A 19529-nucleotide genomic window follows, 5' to 3' on the forward strand; every position below is an offset into this window, starting at 1 on the left:
TTCAAGAGGCAACAACAAACCGTGGACCCCACAGGTTGTTATCCAATGTCTTATGAGCACAGGGATACCCCACATGTGGCCAAAAACCTCTGTTTGGATAAATGGGAGGGCTTGGAATGGAAGGAGCACCATTTGAATTCTGGAAAAGTTGAAATAAATTGCGGGCACCATGTCACATTAGCAGGGCCCCTTGGGTACCTATACAGCAGAAACCCCCCACAAGTGACCCCATTTTGGAAACTGGATTTTATTCAGGAGTATAGTAAGCATTTTGAATCCACAGGTACTTCACAAAAATGTTGCTGTAGCAACACATTTCTCACTTTTAGGCTATGTGGCCATGATCCAGCGACACGGCGTCTAGTACACAGTGCCAGCCTTCCTGCAGAGATGTGAGTGTTGTCCACGGGAAAATGCAGCTGCCCATGCCCACGATTTGGGGTCAGGCTGCTATGGAGCTCTATGCTACCTGCAGAGAACACTCTTGTCTTCGCAGCATAAATTGACATGCTGAGGCTCGGGAATCTGCACCACAGGTCAGTGTATGCTGCGGAGAAAAGAAGCACATTGGGCATAGGATTTCTAAAAATCCTTCCACTGTGCTTCTACTGCACAATGCAGCGCTATGGACGCAGGGAAAACACTCTGTGCCCAAAACGCTGCAAACCCTGATCGTGGGCACAAAGCCTAAAATGCTACAATGGATGAATGGATAGATGTCAAACATATATAACGTCCCACCCCCCTGTATATTCTAAGCTGGAGCCCTTTAGTGCCTTTCATGTGGCACTAAAGGGTGCCTAGCCTTGTATTTAGCCCCCCAAAAAATTAATAATTAAAATAAACGACGTGGGGTCCCCCCTATTTTTGATAGCCAGCTAGGGTAAAGCAGACAGCTGTAGCCTGCAAACCACAGCTGACAGCTTCACCTTGGCTGGTGATCAATTTGGAGGGCTCCCCAGGCGTTTTTTTTTAAAAAAAAACAAACGTGGGGTCCCCCCCAAATTAGATCACCAGCCAAGGTGAAGCGGACAGCTGGGGTCTGGTATTCTCAGGGTGGGAAGAGCCATGGTTATTGGACTCTTCCCAGCCTAAAAATTGCAGGCCGCAGCCGCCCCAGAAGTGGCGCATCCATTGGATGCGCCAATCCTGGCGCTTCGCTCCAGCTCATCCTGCGCCCTGGTGCGGTGGCAAACGGGGTAATATACGGGGTTGATACCAGCTGTAATGTCACCTGGCATCAAGCCCTGGGGTTAGTGATGTCACAGCATCTAAACAGATACCCGACATCACTAACCCAGTCAGTAATAGAAAAAAATAAAGACAAAAAAAAAATTTATTTGAAAAAAAAACCTCCCCGAAACATTCCTTTTTCACCAATTTATTGAAAATAAATAAATTTTGGTCGCTGTAATCCATTTTGGAGGTCCCTCGGCGACTCTGGACCTTCTAGAATATGGGGGGCACGTTCAGGGAACGTATCCCCCATTTTCTGGAAGAGCAAGCTCTCCATGAGCAGTGTAGGTGCAGTAATCTGAGAATACTGCACTCACACTGCCCCGGTCCAACCTAGGGCAGAGTGACCTGCAGTAACCTCATTCCAGAATATGAGGGGCACGCTCACAGAACGTACCCCCCATTTTCTAGAATAGCAGGCTCTCCATGTGAGGAGTGTGGCTGCAGATTACTGCACTCACTCTCCCCCGGTCCACAGCGCAGCAGCAAGGTCAGCGTCCCTGCTTACAAGGATCCAGCTGACAGCCGCTGTCTGCGCATGCGCCGCCAGCTTTCTAGGAGGCGGAGTGATCGCGGGGACGGAGCAGCAGCCAGGTAACGGGGCTGACCGGGGGACCTGGGGATGACTTTTCTGCCGCATGTGACGTGTCACATGCGGCAGAAAGAGCAGGATGAATGCGGCCGCGCGCTGTGCGCCGCAATATTGCATGCTCCGGAGGGGGGGGGAGGGGGAGCGCTCTAGAGAACCGGAGGGGGCTCCGGTGGACCAGAGGGCTTCGGTGGACCGGAGGAGGGGTCAGGGGGAGGACATTTCCCTGCGATCTGAAATGTTTGATCATTTCAGATCGGAGGGAAATGAATGCAGAGCCGGCGGCGGCGGCAGTTTTCAGCGCGCGTCGGCGCCATTTTGACTGCTCCGGAGGGGGGGTAGGGGTGGTGGGGGGACTCTCCGGTACCGGGGGCCTTAGGGGCACTAGAGGATTATATTTCTTTATCATCTGACATGTTTGATCATGTCAGATGAGAAAGAAATCAGCATTATTTGCCTTTTTTTTTTTTTTTAGCTGAAACCCCCGAGATTTTTCGTCACTGGGGGGGGCTACAAGCTTTTTCCGGCCTGACGTCTCAAGACGTCGGAACAGAATAAGTACCCATTTTTTCGACGTCTTGAGACGTTAGGCCGTCGCTATGGGGTTAAATGTATTGTCGTTATTGTCACTGCAAACTAGCAAACACTAATGGGTTAAGCAAATGCACGCACTTGATAGGATCTGGTCTGATCAGTGTATTGGTTACTAATAAAATACACTTAAGGGGTACTTCACACACAGCGAGATCGCTACTGAGATCGCTGCTGAGTCACGTTTTTTGTGACCTCATTAGCGATCTCGCTGTGTGTGACACTGAGCAGCGATCTGGCCCCTGCTGTGAGATCGCTGCTCGTTACACACAGCCCTGGTTCGTTTTTTTATTGTTGCTCTCCCGCTGATAAGCACACATCGCTGTGTGTGACAGCGAGAGAGCAACAATCCTGAATGTGCAGGGACCAGGAGCCGGCATCTGACAGCCTGCGGTAAGCTGTAACCAAGGTAAACATCGGGTAACCAAGGTGGTTACCCGATATTTACCTTCGTTACCAGCCTCCGCAGCTCTCATGCTGACAGTGCCGGCTCCTGCTCCCTGCACACGCTAAGTTAAGCGGTGTGAGCTGGTAACTAAGGTAAACATCGGGTAACCATACCCGATGTTTACCTTAGTTACCAGTGTCCGCAGCTTCCAGACGCCGGCTCCGTGCAAGCGCAGCATCGCTTGCACGTCGCTGATGGCTGGGGGCTGGTCACTGGTCGCTGGTGAGATCTGCCTGTTTGACAGCTCGCCAGCGACCATGTAGCGATCAGGTCAGATCGCTTTTCGGATCGCTGCTGCATCGCTAAAGTGTGAAGGTACCCTTAAGGCTGCTTTACACGAGTCGATATATTGTGCGATGCATCGTTGGGGTCACGGATTTTGTGACGCACTTCCGTCATTCGTAACGACATCTCCTCATGTGACAGCTCCTTGCGAGTCCAACCGATGCCTAATCGTTTGAAATTCGGCCATCGTGTACTCATCGTTTAATTCCATAAAATCTGTCAGTTTAGTCTTAATGAACGACACATTGCAAAGTGTGACACCGTGTAATCGGCCATCCTCGTAGTTATTTGTGACGTCATTAAACGTTCAGGGCGTATTTGTGGTTTTAAATAATCACGCCTAATCTAATCGGATTGGTTGTAGCAGATGCGTTTTGATTGGTTATTACTGTTATAAAATACGGAGCTGTAGTCATGATGTGTGAACATTCAGCCTTGGCGTCATGCACAGTGTTTTATAGTGCATTACTCCTAATTTTTCTTACGTTTGTTTGTTCGCTGGATTTTCCGCCCTCACTCCTTGTTATCCCTTTTTTGTGGTAAGTTGTTATATGCCAATCTTTCCTTTTTGGATCAAAATCGACATTAACCAGACCACAAACAACAAACAAGAATGATGCTAAGGACACACGAGGCAACAAAGACAGACGCAGAAGAGAAACTATATATATGGGATGTAACCAATCAACCACATTAGCAGAACTGGATTGAGCAGGTCAGAATAATTCAGGGCGTGCAACAATCCAGACAACGTCACGGAGGGGTGTATAGTTTGCCTAATTACGCCCATACAAAAGACAGATTGACCAAAGGAAAACATGTGTGAAGCCTTTTGGACGTCCGCCATGGCCAATCAATATATCGATGAGCGCTTTGTGGTCGTTTGACAACACTCAACGTGTGACACATGGACAACTACCTATCAGCGATACAAACAAAAAAAAAAAAAGACTTTGCAAAATAAATCGCACGATGGATCGACTCGTGTAAAGCAGCCTTTACACATTTGTGCAAGATTTCCTCTGCAGACAAGAAGATATAATCATTGCTAGGATATCAGTGTAAACACATAGGGTAAGTAATTATTTCCATGACAAGTTTTTTTCTTTATCAGATAACAATGCAATATGCTGATGTTTTTACATGGTTCCAAAGTATTAAGGTTAAAAGAAGACACAGCTCTATTGAGCTCCGCATATACTGTATTTTTCTTATTATAAGATGCACTTTTCCTCCCAAAAATTTGGTGGTAAAGTGAGGGGTGCATCTTATAATCTGAATGTAGCTTACCGGGGTGGTCGCAAGAGGCCGGGGGAATGCTGCGGAAGCTGGTGTGGATCTGCAGCGGCTGGTGTGGGGTCTGTGGCGGATGGTGCTGAGGCGACCGTGCGGTGTCTGCAGCAGCTGTTTGGTGTCTGCACGGGGTCTCTGGTGGCTGGGGCTGCTGTGCGGGGTCCCCGGCGGCTGGACTGGCACTGCGGGACGGGTGGTGAGGAATTAATAATAATAATTGTATTCATTTATATAGCGCTATTAATTCCACAGCGCTATATAGAATTCCTATCTGTATGTCTTTGGAGTGTGAATTCAAATAATGCTGCTCATAGTCAGTGCATGCACAGACGGAGCTCTCGGCTCAAACTCTCATTTACTCAGGCGCCGCATCCAGGCCCATTGATCTCCCTCCAACGGACTTCAGGAAAATGGTGCCTGGAGGTGGCGCTTGCGCAGATGAGATCTCGGTTTGCCATTGAGCCTAGAGCTCAATCTGCGCTGACTCCGGGTGCCATTTCTTGAAGCCGTCACCACCTGCAGCTGCCGCCGCCGAAGAAGCTGCCCAAGCATGGCAGCCCTAGCCTCCGCCGTAGCCCGAGCCTCCGCCACAGCCCCAGTCTCCGCCACAGCCGCAGCCCCAGCCTCTGCCACTGCACCAGCACAGCCTACAGTTTCTGGGACACCCACCATCCCTGCATTCTGTGACTGGTCCACCACCGCTACTGCCCCCTCCGGTGAGACACCACCGTATTAGAAGACGGACCCCATTGTTTACCTTTTTTGCTTTGAATTTGGGGTGCGTCTTATAATCTCATGCGTCTTATAAAATGAAAAAATACAGTAACTATTTATGAGCGAATTCGTGGATATTTGGAACCAGCACAGCGAAACTTAACCCTGAGCTTGACCCCGGACAATGAACTCCATAAAAGTCAATGGAAACGAACAGTTCTGGGCTGTAAAATGGCCGTAGTAAGCGCTAGGGGTATAGAAATGGAAGTTAAATGGTAGTAAGAGCAGAATAGTTATACATACTGTATTTCCCAGATAATCACAAAGCAGTCAGACTCTTTTGCAGGCCCACTAATTAAGGTTCATCAATATTGACTGCTTCCCCTGCCCACCCTCTGTGCAAGTGTGTGTGATTGGTTGCAGACTGCTATACATACTCCCCACCCTGTGTCCACATCTATGATTCATTGCAGTCAGTTTGCTGTATGGTAGTGTAAAATAAATAAATTATTTAAAAAAATTATGCGGGCTCTCGCCATATTTTGATAGCCAGCGAGGGTTAAACAGACCCCACCTGTGAGCTTTACCGTGGCTGGATATCAAAATAGAGGCGAGAAAAAGGCATGTTGTCTCCCACATTTTTGATACCCAGCCACGGTAAAGCAGATATGTGGGGGATGTTATTATCAGGATGGGAGGAACCATGGATATTATTAGCCCGCAGGTGCCCAGAATTGCCATATCAGATTAGATGTATCAATCTTGGTGCTTTACTATCGCGATTGCCTGGTGTAGTGACAATTGTGGTAATATAAGGGGTTAATGACAGCTGTGATTTGCCAAAAAATGACAGCTGCCATCAAGCCCTGGATTAGTAACGGGAGGCATCTATGAGACACCCCTATAACTAATCCTGTAAGTTAAAGAAATAAAGCACAAACACTGAAAAAATCCATTATTTGAAATAAATACACACACCCTTTTTCACTTCTTTACTAACCCCAAAAACACAATTGCAGATCCGATGTAATCTATATGAAGTCCCATGACAATCCTCAACTTTGCTATATCCAGAGGCTGCAGAGAGGGAAAACATGTTCACTCTCTGCAGGCTCCAAAAATCACTGACAGCCGATGTGAATCCGGGTGTGAGCAGGTGATGTCACTCAGGCTCCCCTGCTGTCGGATTGCGAAAATGGAACGTGCTGCTAGATTGTCGGACTGCGTGATACGGCTGTGACCCGCAATCCGACAGTCTGTCAGCGGCTTCAACTTTCAATGAGGGCAGCAGGGGAGCCCCCAGTGTGACCTCAGGTGACCTGACTGACGGACGTTTGGACATTTCACCTGTTACCGTTGTGAGAATTGAACGTTTAATGCTAAAATAACATTTTTGTGGGGAAAAAATTATTGTTTTTATTTTCACAGCACAACATCATAAATTCTGTGAAGCACCTGAGGGTTTATGGTGCTCACCAGGCATCTACATAAATTGCTTGAGGGGTATAGTTTCCAAAATGGGGTCAATTGTGGGGGAGTTTCCACTGTTTAGGCACATCAGGAGCTGTCCAAATGCAACATGGTGTCCGCTGTTAATTTCAGCCAATTTTGCATTCTAAAAGTCAAACGCACTCCTTCCCTTCTGAGCTTTGTTGTGTTGGGTGCAGTTTTTAAAATTGTGTTGTTTGGGGGCATTTTCTATCATATAGGCTCCTCAAAGTCACTTCAAATGTGATGTGGTCCCTAAAAAAATTTGGTATGTAAATTTTGTTTGGAAAATTTGAAAATTGATGATAATCTTTAAAGGGAACCTGTCAGCAGAAATGTCCCCTAAAACCTAACAGATTCCCCCTCTGCAGCTCCTGGGCTGCATTCTATAAAGGTCCCTGTTATGATTGTGCCCACTTTCTGACCGAAAAAAAGTGTTTATAAAGTTGTACCTTTTTGGCTTCTGATTCTGTAAATCCGTCACGGGGGCGGGCTGCCTGATGGCCGTTATTCTGCCCCCTGGTCCTGTATGCCGCCACCATCGCTGATTTCAATACTTCTGGACGCCGCCCACTGCTCCAGCCATCCCCGCGCATGCCCAGTGTCCATCTCTCGGGGATGAGCACTGTGCCCAGCGTCACCGCTGGTGACGTGCACGCAGGGTTAAGATTATGGGCGGTGCTGTGATGTTTATTCCTAAGCAACCGCCCATAATCGCGGGACCGCGCTTTCCCCCTCGGCCTGCTTCTTTCTGCGCAAGCGCGCTGCTGCTGACCTCACTTCGCCTCCTTCCCATCTTGCCCCGAGGCAGGAAATAGATGGGAAGAGCGCGGAGCAGTGACTACACCGAAAGCGCGGTCCCGCGATTATGGGCGGTTGCTTAGGAATAAACATCACAGCACCGCCCATAATCTTAACCCTGCGTGCACGTGACGCTGGGCACAGTGCTCATCCCCGAGAGATGGGCACTGGGCATGCGCGGGGATGGCTGGAGCAGTGGGCGGCGTCCAGAAGTATTGAAATCAGCGATGGGGGCGGCATACAGGACCAGGGGGCAGAATAACGGCCATCAGGCAGCCCGCCCCCGTGACGGATTTACAGAATCAGAAGCCAAAAAGGTACAACTTTATAAACACTTTTTTTCGGTCAGAAAGTGGGCACAATCATAACAGGGACCTTTATAGAATGCAGCCCAGGAGCTGCAGAGGGGGAATCTGTTAGGTTTTAGGGGACATTTCTGCTGACAGGTTCCCTTTAAATTCTTCTAACTTCCTAACAAAAAATATATTTCAGCAATGATGCTAATGTAAAGTAGACGTCGGAAATGTTATATATTAATTATTTTATGTGACATAACTCTGTTTTAAGGGCATAGTTGCAAGTTTGAAAATTGAAACATTTTCTCCAAAATTCTGATATTTTCACAAATAAACAAAAAAAAAAATATCTACCTACATTGACCACTATCATGAAGTACAATATGTCACGATAAAACAAAACTTGGAATTACTGGGATTCATGGAAGCGTTCCAGAGTTATTATCCTGTAAAGTGACACTGGTCAGAATTGTAAAATTTGGCTCTGTCAGGAAGGTGAAAATAGGCTTCGGTGGTAAAGGGTTAAAGAGAACCTGTCAGCAGGATTTGGCACTATCAATGGGAATCTGTCAGCAGGTTTTTTCTATGTAAACTGAAGCCAGCATGATGCAAAGGTTAACACACCGATGCACAGAAGATATCAGCAGAGGAAAACTTTAGTGGAAGATTATTCAACAACCACAAATCGGATTCCTTCACTGCAAGTAGCTATTTAAGCAGCACCATAGTGCCCCTATGGCCATGACTTTATGTTATAGTGCTAAATCCTGATGATGGTTCTCTTTAAGGACTTCCCTTTTCTAAAGGTAACAAAATGGAAAGATGGAATAAAATCACAAAGATCCAGACTAGCCATTAGGATCCCTCAATGTCTTCTAAGGATAGTTTTAATCAGCCTCATCATCAAAAGTCTCTTTTATTCTTGTAATGGATTGTATTGTAGATTGTTACCTAGGTGTAAAAATAGAATCTGCCTAGGTATAAAAAGAGATTGTCTGTTACTAAGTGCCTGTCGATAATCCTTCCAAACAACAGATCTTGGATGTGCTTTTTCCATTAATCTATCTCTGAGATCCATAGATTGTCAATTAAAGTCAGACAGTTCATTCTAAGGCCGGCATCACACGCTACGATATCTCGGGCGATATGTCATCGGGGTCACGGTATTTGTGACGCACATCCTGCATCGTTAGAGATATTGTAGCGTGTGACAGCTACGAACGACTGTGAACGAGCAAAAATACTCACCTTATCGTTATTCGTTGACACTTCGTTCATTTTCAAAATGTCGGTCCTCCTTCTGCGCGCCGGTTGTTCGTCGTTCCCGTAGCAGCACACATCGCTCCGTGTGACACCCCGGGAACGACGAACACAGCTTACCTGCGTCCTGCCGGCAATGCGGAAGGAAGGAGGTGGGCGGGATGTTACGTCCAGCTCATCTCCACCCCTCCGCTTCTATTGGCCGACCCCTGTGTGATGTCACTGTGACGCCGAACGTCCCTCCCTCTTCAGGAAGAGGATGTTCGCCACCCACAGCGACGTCATCCGGGAGGTAAGTGCGTGTGACGGGGTTAACGACTTTGTGTGCCATGGGCAACTAATTGCCCGTGACACACAAACGATGGGGGCGGGTATGATCGCTCATTCGATCACACGATAGATCGTACCGTGTGACGTCGGCCTTAGGCTAAGGACACACGGCAAGTAAAATGGAGCAAGTGGAATGCGATAAAAAAAATCGCATTCCACTCAGACCTATGTTACTCTATGGGGTTGTAGCCCTAATCGGACCGAGAAAACAATTGCAGCATGCTAGAATTGCACTGCACCATACATGCATTACACCAGAGTGCATAGCGATATACACATCAGCTGATAATGGAGGAGACAGGGAGATTAGTCTCTCCCTCTCCTCCGCAGCTGTGATCTGATTGCAGGATCGCATCACAGTATAATGACACTCGGCTTACACTCGCAGCAGAGCGGGAGTCGGGGGTAATTAGCATATAGCATCCGATGTACCCTTAGCCTAACTTAAAAACTGTCATTTTGGAATACCTCGTTTGAAACATTCAGGATGACAGTTTTCCCATCACAAGAGACAATTGGTAATATGAAAACCGTAGAACAGTGTAGCTGGATTTTAACAGCAGTAATAGGCAAAGACTTCTGAAGGCACAATTGAATACAGGGGAGGAAGAAGTCATTCATTATGCCAAGGTGTCTACATGCCTCAAACCAAGAAAGTAGTCAAAATGCACAAGTGTGCAGGTAAAAAAAATTTTTTTACTTTTAATGAACACACAATGGTACAATACAAAAGGCATGGATGTAGATAAATAAATTACAAAGACATAGAGGGTGATTAAAATCCCACATGTGGATGCATGCAAAGAATCATATCAATTAAATAGCTTATAGCTCCCTGGTATGGTCAGTGCTGAAAACATATGGCAACACAATGTAAGCACAGGAATTACCAGCTGAAGGAGTAAAGGAGCCGGCTCACATTATAGGTAAACAGTGCAGCAAAAGACCAAGAACCAGTATGGAGCTTACCAGGGTAACAAGGAGAAGCGTGCAGGCACACACAGGGATCGTCCCGACACGTGTTTCGTGTGAGGACTGCTTCAGGGGACGGTGGACAACAGGACAATGTGTAAGTCTAATATACCTGCCGTACTGAAGCGGGATTGGTAACACCTGTCGCAGCTCGAGGGGGCGGAGAGGCGCCGCGTCGGCATGAGCGGCTACTCAAGCGTCATCTGGGTAGAGGGAAATCCCTTATTGACGTCAGGAACCCAGAGAACGCCGGAAAGAGAGCCGCGCACACCGCGCATGCGCAGTCCCGCAACCAGGAAGTGCGATCCCAAAACCCATCTTAAGTACTGGCAACAGTAAGGGCAGAAAGAAAGCAGATAAATCTCCTGGGAAGGAACGTCCTGTATAGCGATAACTCAAAGAAAGTATATCGAATATGCCATAACAGGTAAATATAGCTAAGCAGGTTTAGTAAAAGCGAAAGCAGACGAATTATATTTAGGCTGCTTATTGTAAACAGTGTACCGAACTTAAGCATACATAAACATATCATGGACGAGAAATACATGTGATGAATATACATAACGTCCCAACCAGGTACATAAGTAAACATATCTGCTCAGGTCATATTGTAGAACGAAGCATTAACTGCGATAATAATCCAGAGTAGTTTCAATAAGACACTCCATTTTCTGCAGCTCATATAGATATTCAATATTCTGATACTGTAACTCCAGAAGGGGTGGCATGAAAAACATCCGGCAGGCATATTAGAAAAACAGGCTGTGAAAAAGGTAAAAAACACACAAAAAGTGGAGTTAAAATTTGTTAAAAAGACTCAACAGAACATGAACAGCACATGGGAATTGTAACCAACCAGCAACAAACATTGATACTGCCCGCAACGGAGGAGACGTGGTGGTCTAAAGAAATGATACAAACGTTTGTCTTTCATTCAATCCGTCAGGTACCACGGACCCAAGCAGAAAGATCCACCGGCACTCTGCCCTTGCCAACATCTTGTGTATATCCCCGCCCCTCAATCCAAGGTGCACCTGGTCGATTCCCCTCACTTTAAAACTTGAGGGGTCCGACCGGTGGTGAACCCTAAAGTGGCGGGGAATAGACTTAAGAGTGTCAACATCCTCAAGTTTGACTTGTTTTGCGGCAATTATATCCCTCACATGTTCCCTAGTGCGGACTTTGAGTTCACGGCTAGTTAGCCCGACATATATTAAATTGCAGCCGCACGTGGCATAATAAATTACGCCAGTGCTGTTGCAAGAGATGTAATGACGAATATCAAATGTCCTAGCACCACTAGAGGATGTGAAGGATGTTGCCCGAATGATATTGCCGTGGCGGCACGCGATGCAAGATCCACAGGGGAACGAACCAACCAAGGGTCGCCCTGCGAAGGGTAGTTTATTAGGTCTTAAATAGTGACTGTGGACCAGCATATCGCGTAAACTCCGGCCACGACGAGCCGTCATGAGAGGACGATCAGGCAGAGTGTTCTTCAACATAGGCTCAGTTTGTAAAATAGGCCAGTGTTTAGAAAGGATACCTCTGATGTGTTCCCACTGACGGTTGAATGACGACACAAAACGGATCTTAGGTTCAGTGCAGCGTGTCGTATTGGGATTAAATCTCAAAAGAAGCTGGTTTCGAGGAACAGACCTTGCGCGTTTATATGCCTTCTTTATAGATCTTGTACTGTAGCCTCTCGCCCTAAACCTATCACGCATCTCATTGGCCCGGTCCTCAAATACCCCTGTCTCAGAGCAAATCCGTTTAAGACGGATAAATTGGCCTGTGGGGATGGCGTTGATGGTAAATTTCGGATGGCCGGAAGATGCGTGAAGAAGGGCGTTAACAGAGGAAGGCTTACGGTAAATATCAGTAGACACAAGGCGCTGGTCAGTAAGAGATATATTAATATCCAAAAAGTCCACCTGATTGGGGTCAGCATGGAAAGTAAGATAGATGTTAAAGGAGTTGGAGTTCAAGTGACGCACAAAGCCCTCAAGCTCCGAGGTGGTTCCCCCCCAGATGACAAATATGTCATCAATGAAGCGGAGCCAGCACTGCGCATGGGAGCTAGCCGGCACGCCACCGCCGAAAACCTCTCTCTCCCAGTACCCCAGGAAGAGGTTTGCGTACGATGGCGCGCAAGCCGCCCCCATCGCAGTGCCGCGCCGCTGGAGGTAGAACCGTTCCCCGAAGGTGAAGACGTTGTGCGTCAGTATGAACTCCAATAACTCCAAAATCAGCTGTTGGAGAGGGGGTGCCCAGTTGCTCATACTTAGAAAATATTCCACCGCCTGTAAACCATGTTCATGACAGATGTTAGTGTAAAGTGTCTCAACATCCAAGGTCACCAGCAGTACACCCACGTCCGCCGTCAGGCCATCAAGCCTCCTCAGGACGTCCGAAGTGTCTCTGACATGGGAGGGCAGCGTCTCAACCAAGGGTTGGAGATAAAAATCTATAAACTTGCACACTGCATCGCATAGCCCTCCCATGCCAGAGACAATCGGACGCCCAGGGGGAACCCGCGGGTTCTTATGTATTTTCGGCAATAGATAGAACGTGGGCGTTACCGGCAACCTTGGAAGGAGACCATCATAGATCTTTTTTGTTATGGTCCCGGCGGTGAGAGCATTTTCGAGTATGAGAGTCAACTGAGTGAGATAGGCATTGGTCGGATTCGAGGGAAGCAGCTGGTAGAAGTCGGCATTCTTCAGTTGCCTATATACCTCGCGCTCATACATGGTGGTCGGCCAGATCACCACGTTACCCCCCTTATCCGCTGGTTTGATCACAACCCCCTCTAGCTTCTTCAACTCCTCAAGGGCCCGTTGGTGTTTAACTGAAAGGTTATTGGGTAGGTTACTCCTTGAGAGAGATTTCAGGTCTCCCATGACCAAGTCATGAAAGATCTGGACCTGGGGGCACAGTGAAAGCGGGGGGAACGTGGTGGAGCGCGGGTATAGATGTGTAGGGAAGATGCCAGACAACTCACCAGATGCCTGACCCTCGAGTTCTTCAAGTGTGCGTGTTGCCTCCTCCTCGGCCTCAGTGATGGACCGACCCGGACCAGATGTCTTAGAATGCAGCTTATGGAGGATCACCCTTCTGAGGAACAGGTTCAAGTCCTTTGCAACTGTAAATAAATCAAAATTGCAATCAGGCACAAAAGTTAGCCCCAGTTTTAGCACTTCAACCTGGTCATCAGAAAGTACAAGTTGAGACAGGTTAATCACCTCCAATTCATTAGAGCTGCTCTTTTTGGCAATTGCACCCGGAGTTGGTCTCGGGGGGCCAGGAGGTACCTTGTTCGGTCGATTTTTCCCCATAAACCCTCTGGTCATGGGTCGAGGAAGAGCTTGCGAAGTCACATTCTCGTCCTCCACTGAAGAAACCGAGGAGGCGGATACAGAGGCTGCCAGACCAACAAAATGCCTTCTACGCCGTGTGTTTGCCCTCCAACGATATACCTGCTGATTCTTATAATCAGTGACATCCCGTTGGTATTTTTTGGTTTTAGTCGAGACCAGTTCCTTTTCCCATTTAGTGAATTCTTTATCCATTGTTTCATTGAAACTGGATAATTCAATGGGTGTTAATTCCTTAGGCAGCCGATCTAATAGGGTAGCAATCTCTCCATCAAGGTCACGGAGAGAAGCCTCATTGTTTTTAATCAATAGAAGCATAAAAGACTTAGAGCAAGCCGAGGCTGCATCCTCCCAGTCTCGCTTAAAGTCCATGTCCGTGACATTAAAAGAGGGGAAAACTTGCACCCTCAGGCCCCTAGGTATTAGATCTCGGTCGACATAGCGCTGCATGAACGCTTTATTCCACCACAATCTCATCCTGCGGTTGTATAAAAGCTTAAGTTGGTTACAAAGTTCCCTGTGCGATCTGGAGTCAGTCGTGTTGTCCAGTTCACCCTCGGTGTCAAAGACCTTGTTCAATTGGGTCTGCCACGTAGTTTCGCGGACCCTATAATCCATACTGTTCAATAATACTGTGAAAAAACACAGAAAAATACATATGAAAACCGTAGAACAGTGTAGCTGGATTTTAACAGCAGTAATAGGCAAAGACTTCTGAAGGCACAATTGAATACAGGGGAGGAAGAAGTCATTCATTATGCCAAGGTGTCTACATGCCTCAAACCAAGAAAGTAGTCAAAATGCACAAGTGTGCAGGTAAAAAAAATTTTTTTACTTTTAATGAACACACAATGGTACAATACAAAAGGCATGGATGTAGATAAATAAATTACAAAGACATAGAGGGTGATTAAAATCCCACATGTGGATGCATGCAAAGAATCATATCAATTAAATAGCTTATAGCTCCCTGGTATGGTCAGTGCTGAAAACATATGGCAACACAATGTAAGCACAGGAATTACCAGCTGAAGGAGTAAAGGAGCCGGCTCACATTATAGGTAAACAGTGCAGCAAAAGACCAAGAACCAGTATGGAGCTTACCAGGGTAACAAGGAGAAGCGTGCAGGCACACACAGGGATCGTCCCGACACGTGTTTCGTGTGAGGACTGCTTCAGGGGACGGTGGACAACAGGACAATGTGTAAGTCTAATATACCTGCCGTACTGAAGCGGGATTGGTAACACCTGTCGCAGCTCGAGGGGGCGGAGAGGCGCCGCGTCGGCATGAGCGGCTACTCAAGCGTCATCTGGGTAGAGGGAAATCCCTTATTGACGTCAGGAACCCAGAGAACGCCGGAAAGAGAGCCGCGCACACCGCGCATGCGCAGTCCCGCAACCAGGAAGTGCGATCCCAAAACCCATCTTAAGTACTGGCAACAGTAAGGGCAGAAAGAAAGCAGATAAATCTCCTGGGAAGGAACGTCCTGTATAGCGATAACTCAAAGAAAGTATATCGAATATGCCATAACAGGTATTTGTCATCTGGGGGGGAACCACCTCGGAGCTTGAGGGCTTTGTGCGTCACTTGAACTCCAACTCCTTTAACATCTATCTTACTTTCCATGCTGACCCCAATCAGGTGGACTTTTTGGATATTAATATATCTCTTACTGACCAGCGCCTTGTGTCTACTGATATTTACCGTAAGCCTTCCTCTGTTAACGCCCTTCTTCACGCATCTTCCGGCCATCCGAAATTTACCATCAACGCCATCCCCACAGGCCAATTTATCCGTCTTAAACGGATTTGCTCTGAGACAGGGGTATTTGAGGACCGGGCCAATGAGATGCGTGATAGGTTTAGGGCGAGAGGCTACAGTACAAGATCTATAAAGAAGGCATATAAACGCGCAAGGTCTGTTCCTCGAAACCAGCTTCTTTTGAGATTTAATCCCAATACGACACGCTGCACTGAACCTAAGATCCGTTTTGTGTCGTCATTCAACCGTCAGTGGGAACACATCAGAGGTATCCTTTCTAAACACTGGCCTATTTTACAAACTGAGCCTATGTTGAAGAACACTCTGCCTGATCGTCCTCTCATGACGGCTCGTCGTGGCCGGAGTTTACGCGATATGCTGGTCCACAGTCACTATTTAAGACCTAATAAACTACCCTTCGCAGGGCGACCCTTGGTTGGTTCGTTCCCCTGTGGATCTTGCATCGCGTGCCGCCACGGCAATATCATTCGGGCAACATCCTTCACATCCTCTAGTGGTGCTAGGACATTTGATATTCGTCATTACATCTCTTGCAACAGCACTGGCGTAATTTATTATGCCACGTGCGGCTGCAATTTAATATATGTCGGGCTAACTAGCCGTGAACTCAAAGTCCGCACTAGGGAACATGTGAGGGATATAATTGCCGCAAAACAAGTCAAACTTGAGGATGTTGACACTCTTAAGTCTATTCCCCGCCACTTTAGGGTTCACCACCGGTCGGACCCCTCAAGTTTTAAAGTGAGGGGAATCGACCAGGTGCACCTTGGATTGAGGGGCGGGGATATACACAAGATGTTGGCAAGGGCAGAGTGCCGGTGGATCTTTCTGCTTGGGTCCGTGGTACCTGACGGATTGAATGAAAGACAAACGTTTGTATCATTTCTTTAGACCACCACGTCTCCTCCGTTGCGGGCAGTATCAATGTTTGTTGCTGGTTGGTTACAATTCCCATGTGCTGTTCATGTTCTGTTGAGTCTTTTTAACAAATTTTAACTCCACTTTTTGTGTGTTTTTTACCTTTTTCACAGCCTGTTTTTCTAATATGCCTGCCGGATGTTTTTCATGCCACCCCTTCTGGAGTTACAGTATCAGAATATTGAATATCTATATGAGCTGCAGAAAATGGAGTGTCTTATTGAAACTACTCTGGATTATTATCGCAGTTAATGCTTCGTTCTACAATATGACCTGAGCAGATATGTTTACTTATGTACCTGGTTGGGACGTTATGTATATTCATCACATGTATTTCTCGTCCATGATATGTTTATGTATGCTTAAGTTCGGTACACTGTTTACAATAAGCAGCCTAAATATAATTCGTCTGCTTTCGCTTTTACTAAACCTGCTTAGCTATATTTACCTGTTATGGCATATTCGATATACTTTCTTTGAGTTATCGCTATACAGGACGTTCCTTCCCAGGAGATTTATCTGCTTTCTTTCTGCCCTTACTGTTGCCAGTACTTAAGATGGGTTTTGGGATCGCACTTCCTGGTTGCGGGACTGCGCATGCACGGTGTGCGCGGCTCTCTTTCCGGCGTTCTCTGGGTTCCTGACGTCAATAAGGGATTTCCCTCTACCCAGATGACGCTTGAGTAGCCGCTCATGCCGACGCGGCGCCTCTCCGCCCCCTCGAGCTGCGACAGGTGTTACCAATCCCGCTTCAGTACGGCAGGTATATTAGACTTACACATTGTCCTGTTGTCCACCGTCCCCTGAAGCAGTCCTCACACGAAACACGTGTCGGGACGATCCCTGTGTGTGCCTGCACGCTTCTCCTTGTTACCCTGGTAAGCTCCATACTGGTTCTTGGTCTTTTGCTGCACTGTTTACCTATAATGTGAGCCGGCTCCTTTACTCCTTCAGCTGGTAATTCCTGTGCTTACATTGTGTTGCCATATGTTTTCAGCACTGACCATACCAGGGAGCTATAAGCTATTTAATTGATATGATTCTTTGCATGCATCCACATGTGGGATTTTAATCACCCTCTATGTCTTTGTAATTTATTTATCTACATCCATGCCTTTTGTATTGTACCATTGTGTGTTCATTAAAAGTAAAAAAATTTTTTTTACCTGCACACTTGTGCATTTTGACTACTTTCTTGGTTTGAGGCATGTAGACACCTTGGCATAATGAATGACTTCTTCCTCCCCTGTATTCGACAATTGGTAATAGTAGATTTGGGGAAAATAGAGATAGGAAATGCGGCACTGGAGCCCTTAAAAATATTCACATCAAGAGAGGAAAGATCATCCCTACCAATCTCATAGGTGATGCAAAGGCTAAAGAGTTAGGGGTTCTTTGCACACTACGACATCGCAAGCCAATGGTAGCGATGCCGAGCGCGATAGTCCCCGCCTCCGTCGCAGATGGGATATCTTGTGATAGCTGCCGTAACAAACATTATCGCTACGGCAGCTTCACATGCACTTACTTGCCCTGCGACGTCGCTCTGGCCGGTGAACCGCCTCCTTCCTAAGGGGGCGGGTTGTGCGGCGTCACAGTGACGTCACACGGCAGGCGGCCAATAGAAGCAGAGGGGCGGAGATGAGCGGGACGTAAATATCCCGCCCACTTTCGTCCTTCCGCATATCCGGTGTGAGAAGCGGGACGCAGGTAAGGAGATGTTCCTCGCTCCTGCGGCTTCTCACACAGTGATGGGTGCTGCCACAGGAATGAGGAACAACATCGTACCTGTTGCTGCCGCGACATTATGGAAATGACCAACACTACACCGATGATACGATTTTGACACTTTTGCGCTCGTTAATCGTATCAAAAAGGATTCACATACTCCGATGTCGACAACGACGCCGGATGTGCGTCACTTTCGATTTGACCCCAACGACATCGCAGCTGCTATGTTGTAGTGTGCAAAGTACCCCTTAGTGTTTATTATCTACGCAACTAAACAAAAATAAACAAATTACTCTTACTATAATTTTTACTACCAGTTTTGGTAATAAAGATGAAAACTTTCTCTATACATAATGTTCAGTTTTTAAAAACATGATATACCTTGGATTTTCCCAATTTTTGCTTGTGCACAAGAGGTTGTGTAACATTTTTATTTCCCATCATGAAAGCTTTGTATCTTATTGATATTTTAGAACTTACATGCCTTTTTTACCTGTTTCAGACACAGAATGCAAGTAAAGATACCATACTACATCTCATCCAGGATGTCAAGAAGGTACCCAGCTATTGTACAAAGTCATTTATAAAATATCTCTTTTAAAGAGTGTAAAGGCCGCTTTACACACAATGATATCGCTAGTGATCTCGTTAGCGATGTGACACGCCCAGATCGTTGCTATGATTTGCCGAGATCGCTCATAGGTTCTTTTGTAGCGGTCACACGTACCCATCTGTCAGGGCCAGGCGGTCGGGCAGACCCAGGAGGTGGATCCACTGGTCCGAACTCTAAGATGGTGGTAAGGAGTCCGGTAGCTGAAGCACTATGGGCAGCAGAACAGTCCGTGCAAGTGTGTAACGGAGAAGTCCCTGGGACCACGGAGTCACAGATGGTAGTCCGGGTGACGTAGCTCAGGTTCGGAAGCCGAGATGAGGTCAGGCGGGGTCCGGAACCTTTGGAGCGAGATGACGGGTCACCGCAGGGATCCGAGATGGTACGGACTGTCAGATGGCAGACGGACAGCGTGCGGGGTTCGGGATTCAGCAGGACCGGATGCCGAGGCAGGATCAGCTCTAGAAGAGAGATACGTGAGTATGGCAAGGAGACACAAGGAGACCTGACTCCTAGCTTGGAAAACACGAAGATCAGGCCCCGCCCCCTTGGACAATAAACCCTTATATACCCTGTACCTGTTTAGCTTCATTTCCTGTTAATGGACGCTGGCCCTTTAAGAAAGGGTCAGTGACCGCGCGCGCGCCCTAATGCGCATGCGCGCCGCCCGGGTGCCAGAAGCCAGGGAAGGAAGCTGAGGGGAGGACGCAGGGGAGCCGGCCAGGGCCTGGGAAGCCGTCAGACGCCGGGATCGGAGGCCAGGGAACCTGGGAAGGACGGGCACCGGAGGCTGGGGAGCGGGGAGCG

General features: G+C 47.4%; 1 protein-coding gene across 1 annotated transcript in view; it reads left to right on the forward strand.

Moving 5' to 3' along the window:
* Positions 1–19529, forward strand: part of LOC142302574 (transient receptor potential cation channel subfamily M member 7-like) — a 254559-nt gene that overhangs the window by 84966 nt on the left and 150064 nt on the right. Inside the window, 1 exon segment of the mRNA XM_075343678.1 lies at positions 18615–18668. Coding sequence (XP_075199793.1) covers positions 18615–18668 — 54 coding nt within the window.

This window comes from Anomaloglossus baeobatrachus, chromosome 4 (assembly GCF_048569485.1).
Source record: "Anomaloglossus baeobatrachus isolate aAnoBae1 chromosome 4, aAnoBae1.hap1, whole genome shotgun sequence".
In the NCBI taxonomy this organism is placed as follows: Eukaryota; Metazoa; Chordata; class Amphibia; order Anura; family Aromobatidae; genus Anomaloglossus; species Anomaloglossus baeobatrachus.